Source organism: Podarcis erhardii, assembly GCF_964252035.2.
Source record: "Podarcis erhardii genome assembly, chromosome: 9".
Lineage (NCBI taxonomy): Eukaryota > Metazoa > Chordata > Lepidosauria > Squamata > Lacertidae > Podarcis > Podarcis erhardii.
This window is the reverse complement of record NC_138512.1, coordinates 4,751,354-4,769,906: the sequence shown is the minus strand read 5'-3', so window position 1 is coordinate 4,769,906 and position 18,553 is coordinate 4,751,354. Positions and strand designations below refer to the sequence as shown.

Below are 18,553 nucleotides of genomic sequence, written 5' to 3'. Positions count from 1 at the left end.
TAATGTTTTGTTGTGTTTTCATATGTGTTGGAAGCTGCCCAGAGTGGCTGGTGCAACCCAGTAAGATGCATAGGGTATAAATACTAAAATTATCATTCTGGAATGGGACGTCCCTATTTTCATCGGGGAAACGTTGGAGGGTATGGAAATATATGAGGACGGACATAGATCAAGTGCTTCCTTACTTGCATGGGGAGCAATTCATGCGCTTCACATCATCCCACCTCAGCCTGAGCATAGCCAGAATTTTGTTGGGGGTGGGCAGAACTGCAGTTAGCTATGTGTTTTTTATTGACCCCTCCCTGCCTCCCCTTAGCTACGCCCAGGCACTTCAGTTAGCGACCAGTGACCAGGAGGTGGGAGACAGAGCTACCTTTTCACTCTACCTGCCGACTCAGGTAGCAAGGACTATTTTGAACGCACGGTCTCATCCCTTTCAGCCCGGCCCTCATCCATGCCGGCACCGTACCTAAACCACCAGGTTACTGTGCCAGAAGAACCCTCCCGCTTTAGATCTTCACAAAAAAGGAGAGGGGGAAATCTGATGGGAGATTTCCCCTCTCCCTTCAAGTCTACCTTGTGCAGCTGGATCCTTCCTATGCACCTTTACGCGGGAGTAAATCTCTCTCAAGTCAATGGGAGTCTCCAATGAAAAAAGTGCGAGTTGAGTGCAGCCTTAAATGCTCACGGCCACATGTCTCTCCTTCTCCCTTGCCAGTTGAGCATCCCTGGCTCAAAGAAAGAGGGGGCGGGTTGGAGGCGGACACCCAGGTGGGATCTCGCTTCCTCTTCTGTCCTCTAGCTATGAATTAGCATCCTGATAACCCCCCACTCCGAAGTCATGCTGGAGCAGCCAAATCCACAAGGTCAAAAACGGATACACCTCTGTGCGTCTCACGGGAAGTCAGACCACTGGTCCATTTAGTTCAGTGTTGTCTACACAAACCAGGTGTGGGGAACACTTTGGGCCGCCTGACGTTGCTGGACTACAACTCCTATCATCTGTGACCATTGGCCATGCTTGCTGAGGCTGATGGGAGCTGGAGTCCGGCAACAAATGACCAGCACAAAGTCTGCACGAACTAGCAGCGGCTCTTTGGGGCTCCAGAGGAGTCTTCCCCAACCCTGGAGGTTCTGGGGGTTGGATTTGGTGGGACCTGCTCTATCGCTGAGCTGTGGAAGAAAGGCATCGCTGGAACTCCCTGCTCCTGTTCCCGGGAAGCGATTTCTCCTTGCATTTAGCGAGTGTGATTTTGACATCAAAATTTGGGACACGCCAAAACTAAAGCCTTGCGGATGGTGTTTGGTTGCAAGGATAGAGCTGAGGAGGCGTTTAAGGTTGCAACGATGAACGCTTGCGAAGGAGGGAGGATGATTCTGGGTCACCAAACACTGGGAATCAGGAGTAGCCCTTGTTCTATTTGTTCTAGATCAGGCACCCTCAAACTCGGCCCTCCAGATGCTTTGGGACTACAATTCCCACCATCCCTGACCACTGGTCCTGTTAGCTAGGAATGATGGGAGTTGTAGTCCCAAAGTATCTGCAGGGCCAAGTTTGGGGGTGCCTGTTCTAGATGTTGTATTTGATGAACCCAGCCCTGGGAACACGTGTGTGAGGAAGGGCGGGATAGAAATTTCTTTATATATACCCCCGCTTGATTGTTTTTTTTAAAAAAACCTCTTAAAGCGGTTTGCAAAAACGAAGGAAATCCGTCCTGTTGCATTTCTTATATGGCTTTCTTTCGAATACAGATGAGCGTCTTCCCCCATTGAAATCAATGGGGATCCAAATGTGTTTGGCTCGCGTGTCTTTTTAGGCGAGTCTGGGTTGCCTGAATTCTGGGCTGTCGTGGGTGCGACCATGGGGCGGGCCTGGATCTCCCCCCCCCCCCCGACTTGGCCAACAAATGTGACCCGATCCGAGGCACCCTTTTCACGGGAGCAAGTCCCCGCCTGCCCAGTGCCACGAAGCTTGGGGGGGGGGGAGCCGCCTTCCTCTGCCGGATCTGCCCCGATGCCCCCTCCTCTTCACCCTCGGTCGTATGCTGCGGGCAGGGCAGGGCGGAGACGGGCGACTGGGCTGGTCAGAAGAGAACACGACCTGCGGGAAGGCGGCCTGCTTCCCACGGCCAGGATCCCCGCCGCCCCTTCGCGCGGTTTTGCCTCGGGACTCCAAGCCGGGCCCTTTCCCTTCCACAAGGGCGCCAGGTCCGAGACAGCGCTTCCCTGCTCCGGCCCTCAATCTCCCAGCATGATCCACTGGGCGATCGAGGAGGATCCACTGGCGGCGGCGGCGGCGGCGGCGGGAAGCTCCCCGCGCGCCTTTTCCCACTAAACGAAACCCCAAAAGGCGCCGCCTTCTCCTGTCCGGGCTGCGCCTCTCCATCTTTGGGGCTGCCCTTTGGGGAACCTTTTCCTGCCCTACAAGAGCCTTTCTGAGGCGACCAGGCCCAGCGCGAGCGAGGAGAGCGAGCCGCAGCTTCGGGGGCCTGAGGCGGCCTCTTGGCCGAGGTGTTGCCCTTCCCTTTCCTGAGGCGGGCGGGCGGGCGGGCGGGCTCCGTCTCTTTCGGGGCCTGCGCCTCCTCCCCTCAGAGACCCCTTCCCTGGTCCAGTCAAGGCCGGCTGAGGCGGAGCAGGCGAGGCCATCTCTTCCTCGCGGGTTCCAGTCGGGCCTTTGGGGCCAACTTCATGCTCATTCAAAAGCCTTGGCCGCTGTTGTCCTTCCAGCACCCTGAATAACCGGGCGCCCTCCGCAAACGGGGCCCGGGCCTTTGGGCGAGTTGCGAAGCCGCTGAGGCTCACCGAGAGGCGGCGGGCGGAGGACGAGGAGGAGGAGGAGCGGCCACCCTGAACAGGCCACCCTGCCCCTACGAGCCAGGCCTCTCCTCGCGGCCTCCGGCGACTCTCCCGCCTTCCCCGGCAGCCCGCGGAGACCTTCAGGCGACGGGGAAAGGGCGCGAAACCTGGCTGGTTAGGCTCCCCTCTTGTAAGGCGCCCCGCCGACAAAATGGCGCCCCCGCCTCGCCCGGGAAGAAGGAGCGAGCGAAGCTGGGCCTCGGGCTCTGCTGCCCGCCTGCCCTTTCCTCGGGGCTGGGCTGCCCGGGCCGCCCTCTTCGCTCCACGGGACCTTGGCCTCGCCCGGGCTCCCTCTCGAGCGGGAAGGAAAAGGCGCTTGGCGCCTGGCCTCTTGGAGGCCTTTCGCGGGCTCAGGATAGGCCTCGAGGCTCTGGAGTGGATCGCCTAAGATCCAAGGTGGACGCGGGGCGCGTGGAGCAGTTTGGTTTGACCCGCCACTGGTTGGAGTTGCTCCTGTTTGTGCATATTTACACCCCTCGCCCTGTAGGGATAATGGCCGCCTGCTCCCTGCCCTGCTTTAGATGGAGCCCCCGAATAGCATTTTTATTTTATTTTATTTTATTATTTTATTATTTTTATTTTTTGCTGCTGCTCGCACACACCAATGTCAAGCTGACCTCCAACTTTCCTTAGGCGTGCAGCATTTTGAAACCCCACCGAAGTCGCATCCCCCATCCCTGTCGCCCCTACTTTTTGCCTTCTCCACCCCCCGCTCCCCCGGCTTTTATCGATTGTGCCTTCTTCCCCTGGGCCTCTTCCACCTCGAGTCTGTTTCCTGCACGCAGAGACCTCGCAAAAATGATTTTCCTTTGCAACAAGCGCCGGAGAATGGTTGCACATTTGGGGAAATGTTGGGCAGCTGAAGCAAGCGAAACCAGCATTTCCCCCGGGACCAGACCACTTTATTTCAACGCCTGGCTTTCTCGTAACGTGTACCCGACACACTTGGAAAGTTCTCTGAGAGTCGTCAAGCTGCCCCGGGTTGCGAATGGGAAACAGAAGAGCTGCGTCTCCAGGGAATGTAAAGAAGGAAAGCCATCGCCATACGTGCTACATTAAGAATTATTGTTTTTTAATTGGTATACAAGCTCTTATTACGAAAATTCAGGTTCTGACTACTTTAGGGCACGATGCTGCCAGAGTCGAGCTCAAAGCTGAGTCCCGTTGGTTTCAGCCTGAGAAGTTGCTCTTCATTTCCCCCACTGGAATCCGGATCACGCTCTAACTTTGTTGGTCTTTAAGGTACCGCAGGACTCTGGAGTTCTCAACGGCTTGCAGAAGACGCTTTCCATGCTTCCAGGAAGAAGGAAGAGCGAGATTTATTCCTTCTCTATTGGCCTTGTCATGAATTATCAATAATCAAAGACACTCTCTGATTACTAATGATGCGTCCAGTTAATCATCTCTATAGTATTTTTTTTTCTTTCACTGTGCTAGCAGGGGCTTCTGATGCAACGAATGAATACCATGCTGGAAGGATCTATCTAGCATCTAGCACCTATCCATGATGGGGGAAATAGCTGTCGCAAAACTGATTAAAAATAATTCATCTTTGATATAACATCATCGACACGACAAAACTGACCTCATCTGATAAAATTGCCTAACAGGAAAACATTTGAAGGCCCATCATCTCAATATCGAAGCACCTAACTGCATATCCGCGGTGGGATTATACAGAAATACATTAAATCGACCATTTGAAAACTACACAGGGAGAGAAAATGTTTGCAACCTAGAAAAAATGTTGCCCTCGACTGGAGAGGGAAATTAAACGGTTTCCATTAGTTTCTCCATGTTCGAGACAGATCTCGCCCCCCGCGCGCGATTGGTTCGTTTTGCAAAAGCCGTTTCCCTCGGCGGAGTTTGACAGCCGGGTCCCTTCGCCGCTTACTCAGAAGTATGTCTCACTGAAGTTCAGCGAGTACAGGATCGTGAGCACAGCGAGCTGCAGTTAATAGTTTTCTCGCGGAGCAAAGGCAGCGAAGCCAGCGCGCGGTGGCTCGGCTGGGAAAGGGTTAACGGGCAGCGCTGGTCCGGGACCCCCAACTCGCGCCCAGATCGCTTTGCCTGGAAAAAATTAACAACTTCTTCGGGCTGCCGTGAGAGCCAATCAGGCGGCTCCCGGGGCAGAGCCCTGCCCAATGGGAAAGGCCGGCCCGGGAGCTGTCACTCACGGGAGAGGAATGACAGCTGGGCTCGCCTGAAAAAGGCCGAGGAGGGGAGAGGAAAGAAACAGAGGTGGAGGGGGAACGACGGGGAGGGAGGGCCTGCCGAGGGGGGACCGGAGCGCGAGGAGCCGCGCCGAGCGGGCGCGAGCACACCAGGCGGAGCCGACGCCTGCCGGGCTCTGTATGGGAAGACTGCGCAGGACGCCCCGGGGCCCCGACGGCGCCGCCGCTGCCGCTGCTGCAGCCCGAGGAGAGGCGATGCGCTCGGCCAGCTGAAGGGAGGCTTCCCGCTGGAGAAGGCGCCCTAGGAGCGGGCGAGGGGCGGGGGCCGGAGACCGATGGCGGTGCGCAGCAGCAGCACCCCTGCCCCGACGCCCTTCTCCATCCAGGCCATCCTCAACAAAAAGGAAGAGCGGAGTGCGCGAGGCTTCCTGCAAGGCCGACTGCAGCCGCCGCCGCCCGCAGGGGGCGCCTCCGCCAGCCCCGACGTGGCGCCCGCCTGCTGCTGGAGGCTCTTCGGCGACGAAGCCGCGGCGCTGGCCGCGGCGCTGCAGCAGCACCAGCCTGCCTCCGCCTTGGCCCCCGCGGCTTCCAGGGCTCCCGGACTCGCCGTCTGGGACTCCGACTCGGTCCTGAGCGAGGAGCCAGAGGGCGACAAGGAGGAGGAGGACGACGACGACGAAGAGGACGACGACGAGGACGGCAGCAAATCGCCCGCGGCCTCCCGGAGGCCACGAGAAGGGCAGTCCTCTGGTTCCGGCGCCCGATCGCTGTCGGAGGGCTCGGGCAGGGAGCCGCCGGGACAGGAGCTCCAGGAACGGTCCCCGGCGGGTCTCAGCGACATTGAGCTCTCAGCCCGAATCTCAGGTACGCAGAGATTACGCGGGAGTCCCAGGGTGGAGTTTGCGTTTTTGAAATCCGGATTAAAATGGCCAACCCAATGCGCTTTGCTCGCAGGAGCTGATTCCCGGAAATGCCAGTTCCGCGGCACCTATTAAGCACGAATTGGAATTGCAGGGCAGGGGCGGGGAGGGGGGTGAGAATATCCACCCTAAATCATCGCGTGTTAACACAGAGAAACACGCACCCTCCGTGCGCCAAAGGAACGAATCTGCCCCACTGATCTGGAGACGCCAGTTAGCCTGTTGGGGCCGGTTTAGAGTTCCACTTTGAGTTAGAAGATCCCTGCCCTAGGAAGAATGCTGTAGGGGGAACGATCCAACTATTGTTTTAACGCTGCAGTCCTTTGCACACTTACACCTAGATCTAAGGCCCACTGCAGTGTACCTAGATTTGGTCCCGAACGCACGCGCGTAAGAGTGCGCTGTTCGTCCGAATGGAGACGGATGGGATGGAGAATTTAGCACGACTGACTGGGTCTCGCTCTCTTCTGCTGCTCATGGTGGGCAAACTCGGGCTGAGGCCACAGAATTCTGGACCCTTCCAGCTTGCGGCCCAGGGAGTCGTGTTTTTTACCGCTTTCTCCATAAAAAGCGCCGTGCATGTCCTCAATAGGCGAGTAGAAGTTTTTACTGTAGCTCTCGTCCCGAAGGCTTAAGTGTATTTTTCGATTGCCTTTGTTTAAATAGTGCATCTCAATGTTACAAGCAGAGTCTATTGATGTTCAAGGCCACAACCCCCTCCCGCCCAAAAGAGAAATCTCTTTAAAAATATTAATTAAATGGGTCACGATCTTCAGGTCTCGCACCTTGCTACATTTTAAATGAAACCTTTCAGCGCCTTGGTTATTCAAAGCTTAGGGCCCATGTAAAGCGAGTTGCTTTTAAAACACTGGAGCATAAAGTTGCAGCTTATTTATTTTCGTTTTTGCTTTGTCCGTGTCTCTTGCAGTCCTGCAAACACGCGCGCGCGCACCAGCCTCGTAGTAATCTCCACTAAAATTACGGTGATGCGGACCTTTTATAATCCCATCTTCCCGAACTCCACTCCCAACTTTATTATATAGAAATCTGTTTCTTTTTAATCCACAGTATTTCACTTAATTCCTCTACAGCACAACCCTAGGCAGAAATCCTTTACAGAAATGGCTTCCGTTCAGTTCAGTGGGGTTAAGCGGGTACAGATAAGACTGCAGCGTTAGACTAGACAGTGAGTCCACCACCCGCTGTTCCTGCCAGTCCCGGCTCGCCCCGGAGCTGGAGGCAGGCTGCAGGCCCGACGTCCCAGAGAGCAATTGGCCTAGAGCCTCTTAGACTTTCGCTTGAAAACGGCGACTCTCCTCGTTTCCTCAACCCCGAGGCGGCTCCTCTGGACGCAGACTTCGGGATGCGATCCAAAAGGATGCGAATTTGGTGGCAAAATCCGGTGCGGGGAGTCCCGCTGCCTGGTACCCACTTACATGGCGACCCGGTTCCTTGTCCACGTGCCAGGGAGGGACCGTGCTACAGAGCGCCTTGCCTGCGGGGAGAAGCAGCATCTTCGGGGCAGAGCCATTACCGAGAGCCGCACCCCACCCCCCAAAAAAAGAAGAAGTCAATTTGTTCCTTCCGGCTTACTCCGGAAACCATGCAGAGGGCTGTTTTACTCCAAGGAGTTTCCCAGCCTTCAAGGGCGCTTGTTCGCCTGGTGGCCATTGCGGAAGAACCAAGGCTGGCAGGCCGGGTGAGGTCTGGGAGCAAAAAGACCCGGGGGAATGGACGTCCAGGAACGGAGAAGAAGCAAGTTTATTTCAGCCTCGAGAGCGGGAATAATAGCCCTAAAAACAAGAGCAGTAGCCCCGCGATCCAGCCCAAGCTGCGGGCTTTCGAGCCTAGTCAGTTCTTAAGCAGAGTTGCGCGCATACTTCAGACTTTTGCGTGGAACTCCTGCGCTTAACTTCGCCGCCTTGCGTCCCGAATTTTTGTTTTCGTTTTTTTTTAATGTAAGCTTTGAGGTGCAGCTTTCATAAGGCAGGATCGTGCCTCTGAATGAGGATCCATTGCCACGGGGAGAAGGGGAGGGCAGCTGCCGCCGTAGTGGGAGAGCAAGCAAGTGATACTTATTTGCGGGAGGCGGCTAAAATCTCTTTTCAGTTGCACGGTTCCAGGATTTCCAGTCACGTGAGCCGAATTAAATTTCATGTAAGGAATATTTTGGCCGGTCCGATCCACAACCTCATTAAGCCCTACGTAGTACTGAGCACGATTTTAAGATCAACGGAGCTCTAAATACTTCGGTTAATCGCAAGGTCAACCAAAACAATAATTTAGCTGCAGCCATTGAAACCGCTTGTGTATTTAGCTCTCTGTCCTGGGGACGAGCCCACTAGTGCTGCTTACTCCCGTGTAAAACACAGACGCAGATCCTCCTAAATGCTTCTAGGCCCACCGCCGTTGCTTCGTTTTGGGTTTTCACGCCTGTGGCCGGATGTGGCGTGGCCTTGAGTGGGCTCGGCTCTCCGAAGCCTTTCCCTGCCTGGTTTGCCAACTGGGATCGCCTGCCGGATCGCCGGGACTGGGGCTTCCCTCCTAACTCCGCAACAGTCCAGTTGCCGACTTTCATGCGCGAGTGAAAGAGAAAGGCTTTCGCCGCCCTGCGCTGAACTCGATGGGTGTGTGTGTGGGGGGGTGACCTCTATTTGGCGCTGTGCTGTAGGTGGAGCTCGCCCACCCCAGCCCCGTTTTGAGTGCAGGGGCGGAGGACAGGTGTCTCAGTGAGACTGGAATCAGGTGTCCCCTGGGAGGGACGGGCCATTTTGGTTTGGTCCCCCTCCCCAGGATTCCCGCAGGAGGCCTTCCCTCCCCTCCTCCTCACTTTGCAGGCTCGCTGTCGGACTGCAGGAGCCTCTCTCCTAACTCCAGAGGCAGCGGGGGGGGGGAGGGCACAGAAGGGACAGAGTATATGTCTAGGTATGAAGTTGCATCCCATATGTTAGGATCTCAAAGAAAAATAACTGCTTATTAATGACAAGACTCCAGCAATTGGGCGGGGGGGCGAGTTTTTTTGGAGGTAAGGGAGGCGGCAGGGATTGATAGCCTCTGCCCGCCAGTTCTGTCCCTTCAAACGACGTCGTGGGTCCCTACCCTGCCTGGTTCCGAGGTCTGCCTCCTTCCTGGATGAGCCAGGGACCCGGCCCAACTCCGTGTCGGTATTTATATCCCGCTTTTTGACGACAAAGCAAACGCGGCTTGCCAGTTTGTGGCAAAACAAATTAAAATGCCGTCCGAACAGCGAAAAAAGGCAATCCAGCATAGACGAGAATGCGCTCGGCCAGAAAGCGTGTCTGAGGCGAAATAGTCTCGAGGACGGGTTCCCAAAGCCCCTCTGCGAGGTCGTGTGCCCCTTCGAGGTCCTTGTTCGAGCCCCGTCTCTCTTCCTGCCTTCCTCCGGCCTCCGACACGTTCCCGTTGCCCTCGGTGGGAAGAGAGGAGCCCCAGGCGGGTGCCGCCAGGCTTCCCCCGCAGCGCCTGGTCTGGCGGTGCTCCGCTTGGATCCTTATATAGGCTTGGGTGGTCTGTCGAAATGCCACGGGGTTTAATCCCAGGCCGAGTGAGTCTCGTATAGGGCGCTCGCCTTAGGCTCTTTTCCCAAATGAAAGCCTGTTCCCTGAAAGCGGAAAGGGAGCCGCTGTCCGGAGACCGCCGCCCGTCGGCGTCAGCCTTGCGTCCAGGCGGGCTTGTTTCTAAGCAAGTCTCTCGGGGTCAAGGGACGCAAGCTGTTTGAAATGGCATTTCCCCCTCTATTTACTGGGGTGCTGACAACCGACTGTGGTTTACGACGGCGGGCGGCCTTTGATCCGAATCCTGTTTCTTTCAGAGTCAAGCGTTAATGTGGGATCCGAGGCGGGAAGGGTGGCCGCGAACCACAAAACACAGTCCTGGGCGTTGGGTGTTGCGAATGTCGCTCCGTCGCTCGTCCTAAGCAGAGGTGCCAGCGAAGGGGCGAAGTGGAGGCTCACTTCGAGCTCACTTCGAATCAAACGGACTTTGGCTCTCCATGCTTTCTGAGTGTTTCTCAGAAGATCCTACATTTCTGGCCAACTCTGGTTCCAAACCCGTGTTACTATTGTGATTTACTCTCGAATGAGACTGGGTCACTGCGTGGGCATTTCAAAGGCACAAAGAAGAGGACTGGGTTGAGATGTGCAAGTTAAAAATGTGTGTGTGTATTTCTGCGTGACACACATACGCGAGAAATTTGCTTTTCTCTGCCTCTCTCTGACAAACACCCCACCCCTTTGTGCCTCTCCAAATCCGAAACGTCGCCCCTGCTCCGGGTACTGCCAATGGGTGCGAACCTTTGAAAAGAAAACAGTGGGATCCCCGCCGTGTGCGCTCCGGTTTGAGTCGGGTGTGGGTGGCGAGGGCATTTTGGGGGGTCCCCCAGCGCCCCGCCTCTTCTGATTCTGGATTGTTTGTGCCTCCACCCTGTTTCCCTCAGATCGCAGCCATCCTGACGAGCTTGAGGAAGAGCAGAGCAACAGCAGAGGCGGCGGTAAGAGCTCCAAGGCCCCGTCGGAGGAAGACGAGGCGGCGGCGGCGGCGGCAGCTGGATCCGGCTCGGCCCCGATGGCTGCTTCGACGGCAGCTCCCAAGCCGCGAAAGAAGCGCTCCCGGGCGGCTTTTTCCCACGCGCAAGTCTTCGAGCTGGAGCGACGCTTCAACCACCAGCGCTACCTGTCCGGGCCCGAGCGCGCCGACCTGGCCGCGTCGCTCAAGCTCACCGAGACGCAGGTGAAGATCTGGTTCCAGAACCGGCGCTACAAGACCAAGCGGCGCCAGCTGGCCGCGGATCTGCTCTCCTCGGCGCCGGCCGCCAAGAAAGTGGCTGTTAAGGTGCTAGTCCGGGATGACCAGAGGCAGTATCACCCGGGCGAGGTCCTCCGGCCGCCGCCCCTCCTCTCCCTCCAGCCATCCTACTATTACCCCTATTATTGCCTACCGGGCTGGGCTCTCTCCGCCTGCGCCGCGGCCGCCGGGGCCACGCAGTGACCCACGCAGTGACTCCCTGCCCTCGATCCAGGCTGGATTAAGAGCCGTGGCTTCGGACTAAGGCAAATGGACGAGACCGGGAGGGCGGGTGGGCAGGCGGGGGGCGGGGAGCAGGGGCAGAGGAGAACTGCACTCTGACCCGCTGTCTCTGAACCCCAAAGAACATCATTCTTTCATCTGCCCCTCCCCCATGTCTTTTGGTCTTCCAGCGAAACTCCAGTGGAGCCTCCCCGACGGGGCTGGATGAATGTAAGGCAGCCTCCGCTCCACACTTCTCTTTCTTCGAGGCGGCAAAAGGGTGAGGTTTTGCCCAACACGCACCCCAGAACAGCGCAAATAAATCCAAACCTATTGTATGGCTCGGCGCAACCCCGCCGGAAGTTCTCCGGCGCGAACTGGCCCCCTTGGGCAACGGAGGAGCCGCCGCCTGTGAGTCCCCGCTGCCCATTCACTTCCATGGGCCTTGCGCTGGGTAACTTCCCGCTGGATCGCGCCCGGTTTCTTCGAGGCGATGATGGAGAGGATTTGGGAGAGTTGATATTTTAGCACTTTGCGGTTGTATTAAATTGTTGTTATTATGATAATTATTTTTATATTCAATGTGAATATTTTAGTCGGGCCTGAGGGGGTGGGGTGGGAACCCTCTAAAGGGAGTTTCAATACTATTCAGTGTCTTCTCTGTCTCTTCGCTGTCTCAGTTTCCCAGCAAACCTCGCTGTCATTCTCTCTGGTGGACGCCTGCATATTTGTGAATATTTGTTTGTTAATCCGTTCCCCTGTACCTATTATTTTTTTAATTTATAAAGTTCAGTTTAACTCCTGACTACTGTCTCCTTTTTCTACGGCTGGCCTTGATTCTCAGGCCCAGTTTAGTCGGACTTACCACCGAGTAAAATTAGTTAGAGGACCCTTTCCTGGGTGAATTCTGCTCGGTGTGATTCCTGTAAACGAAAAGTAACTTGACTTTATATGGGGGGGGTTAGCCCTGCTATGAATATAGTGGAACCTGTTTCCGAGTAAAAATAATAGTTTCCGGCTTCACTTTCCTTGTCTCGGAAGCAAACTTGTTCAATTTTGGATCGCTAAGAAGTTCGGCCCATGACAATGTGGCCTTTAGCCCGTATCTGCTTGAAAGTTAATCTGTAGGTGCTCAACGAAGTTTGGTTCGGGTCCATTAGGTGTAGAATCCTACCTACCTTTCCCCACAGTGAAGTTCCTCTTTCCTGGGTTGTGGACCATTCACCTGAATGCCTCCACATCGCCTGCCGCTGTGACTCCATTTCCATTTTCCATAGCAAAGTCAACGGCAGTGCCAATCTCTTCATACACGAGGTCTGTATTTTCAAGGCCCACACTACTTCTGTGACGGCACTGTGTGTGTGTGTGTGTGTTCTGTTTTAACTGTGCTCTGCTTTAACTGTTTTTAATTCTAAAATTTAAATCGTTGTAACCCTCCCTGGCATCTGCTGGTGAAGGGCGGGCAATAAATTTAATAATAGTCTTAATCCATTCCCTGCAAACCTTTGGGTAAGAGCACTTATGAAAAGAGGGTGGGCTTCCCAAGCCTCTGTGCATCCTTGCTTTTGAAACCAGGTGCCACCCTCAAGGTTTCTTGCATGTAGAGATAGCGAGATTTTATATACAGCATAGCTTTAGATTCCTAAGCTGCTTCCTCTTCCTCCCACTGTACACACACACAGACACGAGTGGGCTGCGTTTCTCCCGAGGTTAACTAGCTGTGAAAGGTTTCTTTTCGCATCTCGGCTCACAATAGCTAAAGGAGTCGCGAGAAAATGGGCAGACTCCGATGGAGGACGCAACGCACGTCTACACAAATAGCTGGGTGGCGGAAATGTGTCCTATGGACACCTGATAGAACTTGTGCTCGGGATCAACTGAGCAACTGGGGCCAAAGGGCAGCTATTTGGGTTTTGCCTATTAGCTTCGGGGAAGCGCCGAGGTGTCCCACACGTTGGCCCAGCAGTGGCTAACCTAGGGGGGCTTGGTGAGGAATTCATGGCCATTTAAACAGAGGCAATTGTACCGGGTTTCTTTCTTTCTTGGTGGTGGAAGCCCTTTGACAAGCATCCAAGCAAGGGGATGTATTAATAAGTACATAACAAGTACCATCCTCTGTGGGCGCGTGTGGGCGTAGGTGTGCCATTCCCTCCCCCGTGTGTGTGTGTGTGTGTGTACACACCCAACCACCCTTGAAGAGTCACTTGGTGGGAAGCTTCCAGCTTTTGAACGAGTCTCCCTCCAAGTTCCCGCTCCGGCCCCATCAATGCTGAGTTTCTCTCCTCCAAAATTATGCACCAGGGGAATGCATTTGCGGGGAGAGCGCAGCCGGCTCGCGCAGAGGGATTGTTGTGCCCGGAACTGAGCCGGTGATCGGACGGTTTCGTTGCGCGCGAAGGCGCCCATGACAGAGCCCTGGATGTCTCCATCGCCAGGGCGCCAGACTTCGGAGAATAAGGATTCCCACTGCCATTTATCCCAAGAGGTTTCAGATCCACCAGATCTCCGCAAGAGCGGACTTCACCCCTTACCTTCTGGTCCAAAATCCTTAGGGCTGCAAGCTTTAAGTGGGAAAATAACCAGCCAGCTGCGCAATCCTATGCGTGTTTCCTCGGAAGAAAATCCTATTGAGTTTATGGTTCCAATCCTAATTCCTGCGCACACTGAATGCGGATAAATCCCCCTGAGCTCGGTGTGGATTACTTAGCCGAACATACACGAGGGATTAGGCCAGAAAGCTGGATCTGATTTATCGAGGAGAGATGGGTTTAATCGCAGAAGGGAATTTCAATCCGTGCTGCTGCGAGTTAAGGGCAGGAATGTTGGTTTTTCGACCTATGTTTCGCCCGAACTACTGGTGACTTATAAGGAATGGGACGGGGAAAGTAATTAATATTTTAACCAGTTAGAGGCAACTTTGTTGATCATATCCTCAGTTATCTTGCAATTCCTCTACTTTGAGCTTTTGGTAAGATAACTACCATATTAATCGGTGAAAGGGCAGGGGACTAAACATGATGCGATAGGCTCTGGAATGCATTGCCTTGTCAAAGAGCTGCTATCCATATTTCCACTTTGATCTGCTGCGGCCGGGGCGCGTGTCCGTCTGCGGAGAACCGCACTCAGGACCGGGACCATTTTATCCGGCAGCCTGCTGTGTTCTTATCAGAATACACCGCGCAGAGGTTCCAGAAAAATCATTTGGCAAGATCCGCCTTGTGTTGGCCACAGAGGGGAACCGTAAAACCGCGAGAAGGCGGCAGTCTAAATCCGCCTGTGAGGCCAACGGCCTTTTGCACTAAAAAGAGAAAGCAATGTTCCGCTCTCCATCTTTATCTGCGCTCTCTCTACAGTGGCGTTGAGGAGGCTCAAAAGGCTCCAAGCAGCGTTCTTGAGATGCAAATAAATCATTAAGAGTCGTGAAATCGGCGCAGTTAAGTCCTGTTACGCTTTCGGCCCCTGTTAAGGCAGTGATTCTGATAACCGCTCAAGATCATTCAGCCAAGGGGAACTTTCTTCCACGTAAGCACGGGTGGTCAGGGCGGTGGCCGGGGAAGTCTCACCAGTCCAGATCTGTTATCTACGGACTGCTGGGAGCCGCCGACCTCCTGGAGCGGAAAGAGTTGGCTCTGGAGCACAGGGAAGGGGGATCGGGGTTCATAGCCAAGTAAATGGGGTTCACCTAACTACTGAGCGGCTCCATACACCCCGCCTCCCTTGGCCTTTTCTTTCCTTAATGCTGCGTTTTCCTTCTCGGACTTCCACCAGGCTGGCAGGGGAGTCAGTCGAGGCGGGGCCTTCTTGGTGAGAGGCAGCGTTTGTCTTGGGGCACCGAGGAAGGGGGAGGATTCTCTTCTTGCCACTGGATTTGCTTTCAGGCCGAATTTTGCCACTCCCCGTCGGGGAAACGTTCAGAGGGACAACCCTGAGGATCTGTTTGTAGGCAAAGGTGGGGGCGATTTGTGTTTTGACTCCCCCAGGGCCCCAGCTTGACTCCTTCTCTTGGGCAAATGTTCCTGAGACATTCCGAGCTCTGGCCCAAGGAAGAGCAGGCTTTGTAGGCCTCCGGGAGAGGAGGGGGGGGGCCACCATTGCCCTTGAACACCGCCCCCCCCCCGCCCCGCAAAAAAAGCAACCGGTCCCGCGCTCCTTTCATTTGTTCTAAGGTGTTGCACAGGTTAAGAAGGGTCTGCTGCCAGGGGCACGATCCAGTCGCAAAGAAGCACATTTAAATCCTCTCGGCTTCTTTTCCACGAGGAAGGCTGAAGAACAGGGTTTGCCTTATTGAAGCCCGTGTGTGTGTGTGTGTGTAAGAAACCCTATATTGAAAGGGTCATGTTTACTCCGTCTTTCAACTGCTAGTAATAGTTAACTCCCATCACAGTCACTAGTGACATTTACAGCTCGATCCAGGTCCCAATTAAACCGAATAGTTCATTAAAAGCCTTACAGTATTTATTTCAAACAAGTTACATTCATTCCGATTTAAAAACAACCGCCGCCACCAAAGCGCTACCTCTGAGTTATCTTTTTTTATTTTTTTTTTATTTTTTTTTAAAAGTGGTTGGTCCTGAAGTTTTGTTTTTTTTTCCCCTATGGTGTTTTTTTTAATAAATATTTATTAAAGTTTTTAAATATCAATGCACAAATAATAAACAGTCTTACTTCTGTCACAAACTTAATTTCATCACTTCTTTGGACTCCCTCACGTCTCCCGCTCCCATTTACATCGTTAAAAGTTTTTTCCAGACAAATTATCAACTTGTTTGCAATCTCATGTCCACTCATTCAAATATAATCTAGCACTTCTTCCAAAAAAATTTTATATTTTCTTTAGTCTCACTTATCATCAAATTTAAATCTAATTTAGTGGTGGCCAGTTTTTTATAATCTAGCATCCTTCTTAACATTCAACCAAATTACAATGTTTTTGTAGATACATCTTGAATTTCTCCCAGTCTTCCTCCATCTTCTCTTCTCCCAGGTCTCGGATTCTGCCAGTCATCTCGGCCAGTTGCATATAGTCCATCAGCTGCATCTGCCACTCTTCCAGTGTGGGTAGATCTTGAGTCTTCCAATTTTTTGCAATGAGTATCCTTGCTGCCGTTGTTGCATACATAAAGAATGTTCGGTCCTTCTTTAGCACCTTCTGGCCGACAATACCCAGAAGGAAGGCCTCTGGTTTCTTAGGGAAGGTATACTTAAATACCTTTTTCAGCTCATTCTTACTTTTCTGTTAAAAAACAACCACCACCAACTCATATGCTTTATAATACTCTGAACTCAGAAACAGGAGCAGCAACATCCTGTGGCATATTTGGATTTATTCCTCGCCAAGTACGACTGGGTCTCACGGAGCCGTTTTCTTGCGTGTGAAAGGTGCGCCTCCAAGCCCCCTTAATGAGGACAAGGCCCCTTCCGCTCCCTGGATTTGAATGGAGTCTGGGTTGCATCGTAAGACTTTGGGGTTCGACCCATTTGTCTGAGGATATATTTGTGCTGGGGAGGCTAAGACTTATTTGGCAACGCCATAAAGGGTTAGAAAATTACGGTAAGGAGAAAGAGAGAAAGAGAGCAGATACTACGTATTTATTTCCCCCTCTTGAAGGGGCTGCCTTGGAGATTAGAACGCGGTTCTAAAACCCACCAGATATAACAAAGAAAGAGGCTATTGCGTTATTTATTTGTCATTCCGTTTCTATCCCACCTTTCCTCCAAGGGGCTCAAGCCGGCTTGCGCGATTCTCCCCCCTCTCCTCTTTCTCCTCACAACGACCCTGCGAGGTAGGTTAGGCTGAGAGACAGGGGCCCTGGTTTTCCAGCTCCTAGTCAGCCCTCCAGACCCTCAGATCCTTCTCTTCCGAGACTGCGGAGGCGCCTCTGGGAGGCGGGAGAAGGCAGGCGCCCGGCTGAAGAACCTAGGAAGCCCTCCTCCGTCGCCTGCGCTCGCTGCCTGGGACTTTCCAGTGGCATCTGCCCAGCCGCTGTGGGAGGCCGAATGCTGGGCTTGGTGAACCCTTGGTCTGATCCAGCAGGCCGGGCCTTCTCACGTTCTTAGGGGGTCTCACACACATCTTTTTCCTTCCAGCGAAGCGTGCCGGAATCGCAGTTTCCACCTGTCTCGAGAACGCCGAGGCCTCTCTGGTCCTTTTCGCAGAAGCAGGTCGCTTTCAAGGCAAGAAAAGAGGGCGAAGAAAGGGAGCCCGAGGGGCCCTTCCGTCCTGGGCGCTGGCTGGGAAACGCGGAGCCAATAAATGGTAGGCAGGCGCTTGCAAGAGAGCGCCAAGAGAAGGGCGGGCCGCCTCCAGGCCAGTTGATTATTGAGGAATTTCTGGTGCAGCATCAGGCTCGCATCAAAATTCGCATATTATGATGAGTAATAAACACATTGGCATATTGCGATTATGAAACAAAAAAACTGAAGCTGATATTTATTGTTCAACTAAACAGAAGGAAACGACCTTTGATTCGTAGTTATTTCACTGGGGCTTCCGGATGAATCACCTGCTTATGATGGAGGTCCCAAATATTAGTATTTTCCTGCATATCTCTGGCTTTTCCTGCTTCGTGTAAGCCACACACGGCAATGCACCTGCTCATGCCCTGAATGCGCAGGGCTGGATAAGCGCACTCCCTCGGAATGGATTGGACTCCTCCCCAAATAACAAGCACGGTCTACCCTGCAGTTCTCCCGTCCCCATTCTAGGAAGTGTCAGCTGAGTAAGATACAATTAGGATTCTCATTCGTTTCCATGATGCGATGGCAGGAAGATCCGAGGGGGTGTGTGTTTAGAATCAGGGTAGGCGTTTTTTATTTGCCTGCAAGTACAGGTGGGTCAAGAACACAGTAACCCTTTCCTGACTGTATTACTTCGTTTCATCGCTTTGAAGATAAATTCCTCCTGAAGCGAAGGAGTAGCGTCTACGGAGCTCCACCATCTAAATCAGTGATGGCGAGGCTGTGGCGGCTTTGGGGAGGGGAAGCACAGCAGTGTATGGAAGACTGATCCGAATCTGAATTGATTGATGGTGGTTAGCAAGGGATTAAATGGGCCACCTGTACTATCGGGTCGGGAAGAAACTGGGGCAGGTAGTAGCGTTCCTTTCCTCTACGGTGCAAAATATGTACAATGCGTGTAGCATGTTTGCTTGAAAGCCAATTTCACTGTATGTTACCTGCTGGTGTCATAATAGATAGATGGATGGATAGATAGATATATAGAGAACGAGAGATGGAGATATAGATAGGAAGTGAATGTATCCCTCCGAAGGAACGTGCTAAGCACCAGTTTAAACATTCGGTTGACTCACCAAGTGACAACTGGCGACGCCCCAAGTACCAGTTCATGTTGCAGAGTGCAATGCTCGCCAACCGAAGAAAAGAGTATTTTCTCCTGCGGAAAAGTAGCGGGTCAAGGAAAACGATTCACCCCCAACTTTTTCATTATTTGCATGTTCCAAAGTGCAGGTCCTGCAGTCTGAAGTCCAGGACCACCGCGAGCTCTTGACGTTAAGGACTGCATCATGAGCTCTCCCGAAGGAGTAACATGAAAAAGACAAACAAACCCAGCTGCTCTGG

The 18,553-nt window shown here is 53.5% G+C and overlaps 1 protein-coding gene and 1 long non-coding RNA gene across 3 annotated transcripts in view; one reads left to right on the top strand and one right to left on the bottom strand.

Annotated features, from left to right (window-relative positions):
* LOC309350028 overlaps positions 1 to 18,553 on the bottom strand; it is a 494,376-nt gene that overhangs the window by 414,141 nt on the left and 61,682 nt on the right. The gene's annotated exons all lie outside the window — the stretch shown is intronic.
* Positions 4,675 to 11,762, top strand: NKX3-2 (NK3 homeobox 2). Of its 2 annotated transcripts, XM_081877493.1 has the most exons (3): positions 4,675 to 5,894; positions 10,407 to 10,699; positions 11,167 to 11,762. In XM_081877493.1, exons 1-3 carry the CDS (start codon positions 5,366 to 5,368, stop codon positions 11,257 to 11,259), a joined length of 915 nt encoding a protein of 304 aa, XP_081733619.1. In that variant the 5' UTR covers positions 4,675 to 5,365; the 3' UTR covers positions 11,260 to 11,762. The 2 variants fall into 2 exon arrangements, with proteins under 2 accessions (XP_081733619.1, XP_081733618.1); XM_081877492.1 differs by having other exon boundaries at positions 10,407 to 11,762.

Bases quoted from the DNA above. Each gene is read 5' to 3' on its own strand.
- NKX3-2 (XM_081877492.1), top strand. From the start codon at position 5,366: ATGGCGGTGCGCAGCAGCAGCACCCCTGCCCCGACGCCCTTCTCCATC. The intron at 5,895-10,406 runs GTACGCAGAGAT...TGTTTCCCTCAG, and splicing joins GCTCTCAGCCCGAATCTCAG to ATCGCAGCCATCCTGACGAG.